This window comes from Salmo trutta, chromosome 19, assembly GCF_901001165.1.
Source record: "Salmo trutta chromosome 19, fSalTru1.1, whole genome shotgun sequence".
Taxonomy (NCBI): Eukaryota; Metazoa; Chordata; class Actinopteri; order Salmoniformes; family Salmonidae; genus Salmo; species Salmo trutta.
This window is the reverse complement of record NC_042975.1, coordinates 10928255-10941418: the sequence shown is the minus strand read 5'-3', so window position 1 is coordinate 10941418 and position 13164 is coordinate 10928255. Positions and strand designations below refer to the sequence as shown.

At 40.7% G+C, this 13164-nt stretch overlaps 1 protein-coding gene across 2 annotated transcripts in view; it reads right to left on the bottom strand.

The window, feature by feature from the left end:
- The window catches only part of LOC115153977 (glucocorticoid receptor), a 117407-nt gene that overhangs the window by 23233 nt on the left and 81010 nt on the right, over window positions 1-13164 (bottom strand). Inside the window, exons 3-6 of one of the 2 annotated variants that reach the window (XM_029699712.1) lie at window positions 8103-8263; window positions 6136-6162; window positions 3570-3686; window positions 2203-2481 (exon numbers count right to left, since the gene is read on the bottom strand). In XM_029699712.1, the coding sequence (XP_029555572.1) occupies window positions 2203-2481; window positions 3570-3686; window positions 6136-6162; window positions 8103-8263 (584 nt within the window). The remainder of the gene's footprint in view (window positions 1-2202; window positions 2482-3569; window positions 3687-6135; window positions 6163-8102; window positions 8264-13164) is intronic. The other variant, XM_029699713.1, reaches the window with a different exon arrangement.

The following is a 13164-nucleotide window of genomic DNA, read 5'->3' as shown; positions in this document are numbered from 1 at the left end:
GCTGTCAAGGGTGGTTACTTTGAAGAATCTCAAATCTAAAATGTATTTTGATTTGTTTAACACTTTTTTGGTTAGTACATGATTCCATGTGTTTTTTCCTAGTTTTGATGTCTTCACTATTATTCTACAATGTAAAAAATATTAAAAATCAATAAAAACCCTTGAATGAGTAGGTGTCCAAACTTTTGACTGGTACTGTATGTTTTTTGCATTGGATGAGTCTCAATCCACCGGCATCCGCCGATGTCACGGTGAAAGGTGACAGAGCTAGAGCGGTGTTCAACAGACCATGAGACATCCCAAAAATCTGTACCGTCAGAACGGTTTGGCCTACAAACTATTATGGATCTATGGAAAGATGAGACTCTCACAAACACAATGGTGTTCTCCGTCTTGGGACTCGTCTGAAGTCGGTACAGCCGATCTGCCAACTTCTGTCTATAGCGTCCGAACAGTTTGGGCTACACACTAATATCTGTGGAAAGGTGAGACCCACGAACACGTACATGTCGGTTGTTTTGCTCAAGGACGCCCACAGGCCTCACAAGACTCATCTGAAAGTCCCCCGGTACCAGTTGAACAAAAATGTATAGAAGTACTGAACAAAAATAAACACAACATGCAACAATTTCAACAATTGTACTGAGTTACAGTTCATATAAGGAAATCAGATTAGGCCCTAATCTAATGGGGAGCCAGGCCCAGCCAATCAGAATGAGTTATTACCGACAAAATGGTTTTATTACAGACAGATACTCCTCAGTTTTATCAGCTGTCTGGGTAGCTGATCTCATAAGGATCGCACAGATGAAGATCCCGCATGTGGAGGTCCTGGGCTGGCGTGGTTAGACGTGGTCTGCGTCCGTTTGGACGTTCTGTGAGGCCGGTAGGACGTACTGCTAAATTCTCTAAAGCACATTGGAGGCGGCTAATGGTAGAGAAATTAACATTAAATTATCTGACAGACATTATTAGTGGACATTATTGCAGTCAGCATGCCAATTGCACGCTCCCTCAAAACTTGAGACATCGTTGGCATTGTGTTGTGTGACAAAACTGCACATTTTAGAGTGGCCTTTTATTGTCCCCAGCACAATGCAATGATCATGCTGTTTAATCAGATGGATTATCTTGGCAAAAGAGAAATGCTCACTAACAGGGATGCACAAATGTGTGCACAGAATTTGAGAGAAATACGCTTTTTGTGTGTATTGAACATTTCTGGGACCTTTTATTGCAGATAATGAAACATTGGACCAACACTTTACATGTTGCGTTTTCATTTGTGTTCAGTATATAGTCCCCAAGATAGTCCCCAAAACAATCTAAAGGAACTTCGTTCTGATACTAAAAAGTCTCCATATATAGAGACTTTTTAGTTTTAACATATATATATATATATATATATATATATATATATATATATATATATATATATATATATATATATATATATATGGAGACTTTTTAGTATCAAAAATAAGGGGTTGAATACATGTAAAAATAAAAGAAATCTCTCAGATATAGAACAGGCACTTCAGAACGAAGTTCCTTTAGATTGTTTTGGGGACTATCTGTTGTTCCATGTAGTGAATCTGTACTTCAAGGGGTCTTAAAATTCTGAATCAAATAGAAAAATGATCCTTGGTATGACCTTCTTAAAACAATTCCATATAGCTTAGTAGAACCCCTCCCAGCTTAGTCAGGGCTTAGACTGTTATGGGTTAAGTCAATGTTAAAAGTGACCTTTAATTGCAGTTCAATCATCTCTCATTGTTGAGACTTCAAGTGTTGAAGGTCCTTTCAGATCATATTTGCTTAACCATGCAGTGGTTATGTAAGATTTCTCCACAAGTTATTTCATTCCAGGCCAGTTGGCCGCTGGAAGAGACCAAGGCACAGAGTAAATATTTGGGGCGATTATCAAACCATGCTCCTTCGTTCTCATGATTAGAGGCTGGGGGTCAACTCAATTTCATTCCACAATCAATAACATGGAAATTCATGAGATGAATACAAAAATATCCTCATTAATTTGCAAGCCACTGGATTTACATTTAGGCCTAGCTCATTTCCTGAATTAACTCGAGTTGAAATGGAATGGACCAAGCCTAGCCCATAATGACGGCTAGTCATATTTGTGCTAAAATGGCCCGATGTCTGTGGTCCCAGTGTTAATGGAGGTGTACCAGGTGTTCTCACCTGGTAGGGACTTGGCCCATTTGACGGCTGAGACAACCTGCTGTCCGCCCAGCCTGTTGAGGGTGGTCATGAGGCGGGTGGAGGTGTCGGGAATGGTGCTGTCGTAGCCAGAGTAAATGGCCTCCGGCTCGATGGCTTTGAGCAGGGACAGCATGGTGGGTACCAGCTGGGGCATGGACTTGGGGATCAGGGCGCAGGCCCTCTCGTCAGGTGGGGGAGGGCTCGGCTCCATCGTCGTCTGCTGACCTTTTAATCGGATCAGCTTCTTGTTTTTCCTCGCTGCAAAGAGGGAGACAGAGGAAAAGAGAGCTGATCAGTAATTCTCCTCCCTGTTAGCTATCAGATCTCACTCAACCCAGGTGGTGATAGTGCACTGACTACACAGACACCTTGCCTTGTGTTTTCATAACAAAAACATGCAGCCTATAGGATGCCTTATCTGGTTACCTTGGCTACAGTTTACTCCTAACATAAAGGTCGGTCATCCACATTGTGTTACGCCTGAAAAGGTTTTAATAATTGAAAGGGAGTTAAAAAGAGCAACCTAACACGAGAAGAACACAAAATGTATTTTGGACTTGAAAAACTGTTCTATCAATTTTGTTATAATATGTGGCGCTTGGCAACGGATGAGAGGGTCACCATCAAAAAACCAACTCAGTCTTTTCTATCCTTTTTTAAAATTTCCTCCATACACGTTTCTATGGCAACTAAGAGCCGTTCTGGTACAACCCAAGGTTTTGGTTCTCTGCTTATGCATCCGTATCCATCAAGGTTTTTTCCCCTCTCTGACTCACAAATAAATCAACAATTTAATACCCTGCAGCACTGTGAGAATGAACATGTATATAAATAGTATGAAGTGGATTAATGTGAATTATCATCATGTCCATTTCCGCAGAGTGCTGCCTCTTTCTTAATGGCATATTTTCGTTCTCACTCGACCATTTAGGCCCTATTTCCCTTAAAAACACAAATGTCCACAACCAAACAGAGCTAATGTGAACCTCGTATCCATCTTTCTATGGCTCAGGGACATGGGAGGAACTGGCTCTGACTGAATGATTGTTGTTGATCACTGGCTCTGACCCTTGTTAAACACTGGGCCAAAGAGGAGCCACTGGGTTAGCTTATGTCAACATTAACCGCGGGAATTAAGGCCCACTACTGGCTTAAGTGAATCCAAGAGTTAATCCTACTCCTAATCACAATCGCTATAGAGGACAAAAGCATAAAGGCCTACCTTTCAGAGACATCATGCTGTCTACCTTTGCCGGATGACTATTTTTGCCAAAAGACTGTAATAGTGTATACTACCAATCCACTGATATGAGAATAATATGAATGTGTGTTGGTGCCACTCTTACCTTCCAGATTCATCCCTGCTTGGAGACACTTGCGGAAGCGGCACGCCGGGCAGTTCTTCCTGCGGATCTTGTCTATGATGCAGTCGTTCCTCCCAGCGCACAGATAGTTGTGTTGTCCTGGGGATGGAGGAACATGGTAGTTAAAGTGACACATTTCACTGCACCTATCCGGTGTGTGACAATAAAACATTTTCGTTTTTCTTATTTTTACTAGCAAGAGGGTCTAAGCCAAGCACTGCGGGTTGCCGCTCATGACCTAACCTAAAGGTGAATTAAGGTGACAGCTCATTCACTTTTGAGGTTTACACCCCTCCGCGGACAGGTAAAATAGTAGCCTAAGCTTTTAAAAAAATCAGAGATAAAAGAGATTGTTCCTATGCTGTGGGTGTAATGCTGTTGATAGTGTGGCCTAGTTCTGAAGACGAGAGGGAAAAAAATATTGCTTGTATGGCAGAGCCTGGAGAATGCCAACTGAACAAAATGTTCACCCAGATCAACGCATCTTCTATGGTAGATATTAGAGGCCATGCTCATGATTAACTAGTTTAATATAAGCAACAAGTAGGCCTAACCAACTGTATTCACATCAGCGGTCCCATACAAAAACAAATCTGTTTTTAAAGGACCTAGTACATCTACAGATAACATGTTTTATACCAACTATAAATATGATCATTAATGAGATCAAATGCCACACTTTCTACTGATGTGATAGCTTTTTTTGTTTGATCTACAGTCAGGGCATTTAAGTAAAAGTTCGTTAAATAGGTTAATATATTACTGTTTTACAGTACCACAACAAATGATTAACCGCAGAGAAACATAGCCAAAGCACTGCAGAACAATATCCACCTGGAACCTGCAGCATCAAATCCCAGCTAACTGTAATGTAGTGGGTAGTCATGGCAGCAGCAGCCATTGCAAAGAGCAGAGCAAACAACCATCCATAAACTAAACAGAGCCAGCTGAATCCCCAAAAGCATCCGCGCTCTAATCCCATTTTCATACTGTAGGCTTTTGAGGAGGACTTGGCTGGTAGTAGGTGCTAGGCTAGCCCTGGTTGGCAGGCTTCCTCCAGCCCTGCTGAGAAAACATGGTCAGGCTATAGGGATACAGTGGGAGATGGGAGTGGGGGAAGGAAACGGGGACTCTTTGGTTGGAGGGTGACGTCACTAACCAATAGCCATCCAAACATGACTTGGGTGTCCTCTTAGTAAAAGCGAGCGAGTGAGTGACTTGGGTCATGTGACATGTTGACAGGTAATAGTGATTTGTGTGTCATAACCGACCGCTGCGGGGCTTACTCCTCCAGCTCTGCCTCTAACATGCGTCCCAAATAGCACCTTACTGTATAGCGCACTATAAAGAGAGGAATAGGTTGCCATTTGAGTCGGACAAAGACACAGTAGGCTAGAAAGGTACACAAGACCGCCTACATCTTACCGAGCATGGTGGTAATGGCAGATAAGTACACATGCTACTTATATCATCCCTTCACAGGCACTACGCTGAATTCACAGGCCTTTACCTTGAGCCTAATATGCTGCTAGAATCCCAGTGGCATCTTTATACACAATAACATGCTATGCTGAACCTTTCTTATATTTGTTGGTATGATTGACATACCAACAAACATTGTATTGTCACAAATATACAAAATGAGTGCATTTCCGTTCTAGTGTTCTATCCATCACAGGTCAATAAAGAGGTTCACTAATGTTAATTTAAACTGCACGGTTAGTTATTCAGAAAAATGGGCCTCTCTCTTTTGGCTAAAAGAAAAATACACCATCACATTCAATTAAACAATATCCAGCAAAAGTAAAATGTGATTTTGTTTTTCTTCGGATTATAACAAGTTAAAAAATAATCAAGGGCAAACAAATCATTAGAATCAGTGCAGTTACAGTATGACGTTATTGGGTTTTGTGCATAAACACATCTCTTAAAGGCCCAATGTAGCCGTTATTATCTCAAAATCGAATCATATCTTGGTAACAATTAAGTACCTTGGTGTGATTTTTTACCATTTTGATTGAAAACAAAAGAAACAAAAATTGCTTCTTAGCAAGAGCAATTTCTCAAGCAAGAATTTAGCTAGGACTGTTTGGGAGTGGTCTGAGCGGGGAAAACTGAAAACGAGTTATTGTCAGAGAGGTTTGGAACTCTTTCTTATTCATTCTATTAACCAATTTACCGCCTGGTGTTGTCATCAGGTAGGCCAAAACTCCATCCCAACAAAACAGGCTGAAATTTCAGGCAGTCTTTTCAAACAGCTCTTACACTAACAGGGCATTATCATTTCCACAATTTCAAAGTATTATTCCAAAATCACGTTGACTGCACTGGGCCTTTAACTCTATTAGCGAAGTGATGATAGAGCCACATTCCAAGCAGGAATTAAAAACAGAATTTAAAACCCAAATACATTATGAATCATCAAATCACAAACACATGCATTGAGAAGGGTACACGAGAGACTGTGCATGTTCAATCTTGCATATCATTTCAGATTTCCAGTACAGTGATAAAGCAGAAGTGTTATTAAAAAGGTGGGTTTATTTACCATCTGTGTTTTGTCGTGCTCTCCATCCTTCACCATAGCGACAACAACCGTAGAATGGAGGAAGAAAGAGCAAAATAACAGATATGACGTCTTCTTGCTGAAAGTACAGCTCAATTCAAGTCTCAAAAACGTTTAATATTATTTTACTTGGTAATTTACACCAGTAAAGTTGAAATAATGTTTACAATATGAAACAATTATCCATTAAACTGAACTCAAATATTGTATTTAACTCAGAGTAATATCTGTTATTTTTGTAGTTAATACGCAGGGTTTGAATTTGACAAACAGATCCAGTTGCTATATCTCCATTCTTTCAATACAAACCCTCATGTATGCACTTTCATGAGAACGAAATAGTTGTGTTACAAACTACGTAAATACACTTCAACATAAATACATAGACTGCCCTGAAGTATGATAACGTTCATGGCTGCTCGAATGTATTCATAGGAGTAACAGTAGCATGCAGCCCACTTGTCAAGCATTCAGAGCAACTAAATGGACTTCAAAGGCAGTCCCATTGAATGGTACATTGACTATGGTAGTGAGCTTGGAATGAAACAAATCTAGGCTACGTTAAGAGAAAATGGTTAAAATAACAAACCGATATAGGCTACAAATCCCAAACACACACAGTGCATTTGGAAAGTATTCAGACACCTTTACTTTTTCCACATTGTTATGTTACAGCCTTATTCAAATGTATAATATATATTTTTTCTCATCAATCTACACACAATACACCATAATGACAAAGCGAACAGGTTTAGACATTTTTCCACATTTATTAAAACACACTATGTCATCAGCTAGCTCTTTGTGCCAGCCGCCGCCCTTCACTAACAGCATATCAGCCGCCCTTCACTAACAGCATATCAGCCGCCCTTCACTAACAGCATATCAGCCGCCCTTCACTAACAGCATATCAGCCGCCCTTCACTAACAGCATATCAGCCGCCCTTCACTAACAGCATATCAGCCGCCCTTCACTAACAGCATATCAGCCGCCCTTCACTAACAGCATATCAGCCGCCCTTCACTAACAGCATATCAGCCGCCCTTCACTAACAGCATATCAGCCGCCCTTCACTAATAGCATATCAGCCGCCCTTCACTAATAGCATATCAGCCGCCCTTCACTAACAGCATATCAGCCGCCCTTCACTAACAGCATATCAGCCACTCTTCACTAATAGCATATCAGCCACTCTTCACTAATAGCATATCAGCCACCCTTCACTAATAGCATATTAGCCACTCTTCACTAATAGCCCTTCGCCTCAAATGAGTAAACTAACCTAATGATTACTATTTTATCTAAAACTAGTTCCAAGATAAGCTCTTTGAAGATACAAATTAACGCTTTGAAGCACAACGTAGGCCTACACAATGGAACAGCATCTTTTAGCGGCACATCTCCCATATGAAACAGGAGAGGAGATCATGTAATTCTAATGACCAACAGTCGTTTGGACAGGCTGTTCAGCGGAATAGGATACAAACGATGGGTTGGACACAAAAATAGCAGCATAGACACCACAGCCTGATAGAAAACCATGAGTCACTCGCCTACTCTGGCCTGGGGTAATAGAAGCCTAAGGAAAACTTTTCTGATTATATTTGTGTGAACCTAAAATGTTCCTAATCTTAGCTAGAAATTGTAAGAAAATTAGTTCAATAAAATAGTCTGCTCAAATGAAACATTAAAATGAGCCCGCTTTTTAACACAGAGCCAATCGGTACCCTTTTGTTAGAATATCTAGGCTAGCCTATAGGTAAAGACAACACTTAGTGAGTCCACATGTCATGTGTCAAAAAGGACATACAAGTGTACTACTGCAAAGTCGATGTACATTTTACCACAATAGATTGACCGGTACACATGTTCAACTATAGTCTATTATTGAGAGGGAGAACTGGGCATGAATGGAGTTGTGAGTGTGGATGTTTACTCTGTCACCAACCTTCAACGGCCCTCTTGAAGAAGACCTTGCAGCTTCCGCAGGTGAGGACTCCATAGTGGCAACCAGACGCCTCGTCCGAACACACCAGGCAGATCTTATGAGTTGGACCGCTGGGCTTGGCTGACGATGTGGAGCCGCTGGCCTCGGGTCTCGCCGTTGGACTTCACAAACACAACACAAAAGGTTCATATCAGATCCATTCAAATTAAAAGTATTTTTAAAGAATCAGTTTTAGTTTTACACAGGTGAATATCACTCAGATCCAGACAGCTATAGATGGGTGGGTTGTTAAGCAACAAAACCAATGCGTGTGCAACTTTGGGCAAAACAGAAGGGGTTGGCTGACATTCAAAGGATTATTGACAACATGTAGAGTTAAATATTTGGTGACAAAATATAGTTTATTGAAATCAAATGCATTTGCACAATAAGCACCGGTTGTCTCTCAAATACAGTGCCTTCAGAATGTATGCACACTCTGACTTTATCCATATTTTATTGTGCTACAGCCTTAATTTAAAATGGTTTTAAAATCACTGGCCTACACACAATACCCCATAATGTCAAAGTGATATTTTTACAAATCAATAAAAATGTAAAGATAAAATGTTTTGAGTCAATAAGTATTCAACCCCTATGTTATGCAAGCCTAAATCAATTCAGGAGTAAAAATGTGCTTAACAAGTCACATAATAAGTTGCATGGACTGACTCTGTATGCAATAATAGTGTTTAACATGATTTTTGAATGACTACCTCATCTCTGTACCCCACACACACAATTATCTGTAAGGTACAGCAGTCAAAGCAGTTCATTTTAAACACAGATTGAACCAAGAAGACGAGGGAGGTTTTCCAATGCCTCATAAAGGGCACCTATTGGTAGATGGGTAAAAATAAAAAAAAGCACACATTGAATATCCCTTTGAGCATGTTGAAGTTATTAATGGATGGTGTATCAATACACCCAGTCACTACAAAGATACAAGTGTCCCTCCTAACTCAGTTGCCGGATAGGAAGGAAACTGCTCAGGGATTTCACCATGAGGCCAATTTAAAACAGTTAAGTGTTTAATGGCTGTGATAGGAGAAAACTGAGGATGGATCAACATTGTAGTTACTCCACAATACTAACATAAATGACAGCGAGAAATGGAAGTCTGTGCATAATACAAATATTCCAAAACATGCATCCTGTTTGCTATAAGGCACTAAAGTAAAACTACATAAAGTAATTTTTTGGCCACATTTTATGTCCTGAATACACTTTGTCCAAACACGTTACGTTTGGGGCAAATCCAACACATCACTGAGTACCAATCTTCATATTTTCAAGCATGGTGGTGGCCGCATCATGTTATGGGTATGCTTGTTATCGGCAAAGACAAGGGATTTTTTTTGGGGGGGGGAACAGAGCTAAGGACGGGCAAAATCCTAGAGTAAAACCTGCTTCAGTCAGCTTTGCAACAGACACTGGGAGACACATTCACCTTTCATCAGATCAATAACTTAAAACACAAGGCCAAATATACACTGGAGTTGCTTACCAAGACAACATTGAATGTTCCTGAGTGGCCCAGTTACAGTTGACTTAATTGGCTTGAAAATCTATGGCAAGACTTGAAAATGGCTGTCTAGCAATGATTAACAACCAACTTAACAGAGCTTGAATAATAAAAAAAAATAAAAAAAGTGCAAATATTGTACAAACCAGGTGTACAAAGCTCTTAGAGACCCAGAAAGATTCACAGCTGACTCCGGGTGTTGAATACTTATTTAATCAAGAGATGCGCGTTTCGTATCACGTTTTTCATGATTGTTTTTACAAATGTTATAATTTTTCTGCTTATACGTTTATTGTGTGTAGATCGTTGACCAAAAAACGACAATGAAATCAATTTTAATCCCACTTTGTAACAAAATGTGGAAAAGGTTAAGGTGTGAATACTTTGACTGCACTGTACATGGTTACAGTCGTTGGTTAGCAAGCTAGCTAATTTGAGCTGTATTAGCATAGACGTGACAAATCAAAACACCTCAAAATAAGACATGGTATCAAGAATAAGAAAGAACTAGCTGAAACTAGCCACCTACGATTGCCCACATGGCAGCTTCTCGTAACTGTTGCTAGCTATCTGACCGTTCAGAATCATAAAAGACTGTCTTTTACCCCTGAGAAACACGTGCATCATTTTCATGACGTTGTCAGGCAACCCGTGTATTTGCAAAGCAAACAATTCTTAATGCAAGGTTGTTTATCATAACAGGTAGTTGCCTAGAAAATATGGCATTTATGGTTACACCAGGAGAGTAACGACTGAGGTTTTAATCTTACACTCAAGCATCAACTGAAGGATACTGTAATATACTGCCATGTCTGAACCAGGATAATTACCTGCCTTGGTAGCAATTCCACAATTGTAATCATCTCCGACTCCCTTTCACATTAAATTAACGACGGTATGAAACTAAAGAAACTTAACACTACTTTGTCAAAGCAATGCTGACAGACGTACACTAGGAGTAACCTTTTAACGCCTCGTCAGACAAAAAGCATGGACTAATTTCTAATACAATCCATAGGAAGATTTTAACAGCATTAGGTAAATCTTTCCACCCTAGTTTGCTTTGCCAACACAATAGACAGGGCTTATATTATAGACTACAAAAGGGAAGCACAGCCGCGAGCTGCCCAATGACACGAGCCTATCAGATTAGCTAAATTACTTCTATGCTCGTCATGAGAGCATCAGCTGTTGGGGACGACTGTGTGATCATGCGCTCCGAAGCCGATGTGACTAAGACCTTTACAGGTCAACATTCACAAGGTCACAGGGCCAGACGGATTACCAGGACGTGTACTCCGAGCATGCGCTGACATTTTCAACCTGCTCCTGACCGAGTCTGTAATACAAACATGTTTCAAGCAGACCACTATAGTCCCGGAGCCCAAGAACACCAAGGTAACATGCCTAAATGACTACTGACCCGTAGCATTTACGTCTATAGCCATGAAGTGCTTTGAAAGGCTGGTAATGGCTCCCAGAAACTCTAGATCCATTCCAATTCGCATACCGCCTCAACAGATCCACAAATGATGCAATCTCCTCTCCACACTGCCCTTTCCCACCTGGACAAAATTAATACCTATGTGAGAATGCTGTTCATTGACTACAACTCAGTGTTCAACACCACAGTGCCCACAAAGCTCATCACTAAGCTAAGGACCCTGGGACTAGACACCTCCCACTGCAACTGGATCCTGGACTTGACGGGCCGCCCCCATGTGGTAAGGGTAGGCATTAGGGGTGCTTGCTTTGTCCCCTACTGTACTTCCTGTTCACCCACAACTGCGTGGCAGTGCAAGCACAACTCCAACACCATCATTAAGTTTGCTGACGACACAACAGTGGTAGGCCTGATCACCGACAGCGATGGGACAGCCTATAGGGAGGAGGTCAGAGACCAGGAAAACATCCTCTCCCTCAATGTGAGCAAGACAAAAGAGCTGATCGTGGACTATAGGAAAAGGAGGGCTTAACCTCCCTGGGCAAGGCGGGACGCTTGCGTCCCACCTAGTCAACAGCCAGTGGAATCGTGTGGCGCGAAATACAAATACCTCATAAATGCTTTAACTTCAATTTCTCAAACATATGACTATTTTACACCATTTTAAAGACAAGGCTCTCGTTAATCTAACCACATTGTCCGATTTCAAAAAGGCTTTACAGCGAAAGCAAAACATCAGATTATGTCAGGAGATTACCCTGCCAAAAATAATCACACAGCCATTTTCAAAGCATGCATATATGTCACAAAAACCAAAACCACAGCTAAATGCAGCACTAACCTTTGATGATCTTCATCAGATGACACTCCTAGGACATTATGTTATACAATACATGCATGTTTTGTTCAATTAAGTTCATATTTATATAAAGAAACAGCTTTTTACATTAGCATGTGATGTTCAGAACTAGCATACCCACCGCAAACTTCCGGTGAATTTACTAAATTACTCACGATAAACGTTTACAAAATACATAAATTATTTAAAGAATTATAGATTCCTTTATGCAATCGTGGTGTCAGATTTTAAAATAGCTTTTCGGCGAAAGCACATTTTGCAATATTCTGAGTAGATATCACGGCTAGCTAATTTGACACCCACCAAGTTTGGCCCTCACCAAACTCAGATTTACTATAAGAAAAAATGGATTACCTTTGCTGTTCTTCGTCAGAATGCACTCCCAGGACTTCTACTTTAACAACAAATGTTGTTTTGGTTCCAAATAATCCATAGTCATATTGAAATAGCTCCGTTTTGTTCATGCGTTCAGGTAACTATCCGAAGGGTGACGCGCGGGCGCATTTCGTGACAAAACATTTCAAAATATTCCATTACCGTACTTAGAAGCATGTTAAACACTGTTTAAAATACATTTTTATGCGATTTTTCTCGTAAAATAGTGATAATATTCCAAACGGGCGATGTTGTATTCGTTCAAAGACTGAAAGAACTAAATGGAGAATTCACATGAACGCGCATCTCCAGTGTCACTGTCCCCAGGCAGGCCAGTAAGAAACAGAGCTGCTGTTCTTAGCCCAGAGACTGCAGAGCTCTCATTCCACTTTCTGGCGCCTTCTGAGAGCCAATGGAAGCCTTAGAAAATGTCACGTTACAGCAGAGATGCTGTATTTTTGATAGAGATAACCTAGAAGGACAACAAATTGTCAGACAGGGCACTTCCTGCATGGAATCGTCTCATGTTTTGGCCTGCCATATGAGTTCTGTTATACTCACAGACACCATTCAAACAGTTTTAGAAACTTTAGAGTGTTTTCTATCCAAATCTAATTATATGCATATTCTAGTTTCTGAGCAGGAGTAGTAACCAGATTAAATCGGGTACGTTTTTTTATCTGGCCGTGCAAATACTGTCCCCTAGCCCCAACAGGTTAACAGGCCCCCATTAACCTGTTGGGGATAGGGGGCAGTATTTGCACGGCCGGATAAAAAACGTACCCGATTTAATCTGGTTACTACTCCTGCCCAGTAACTA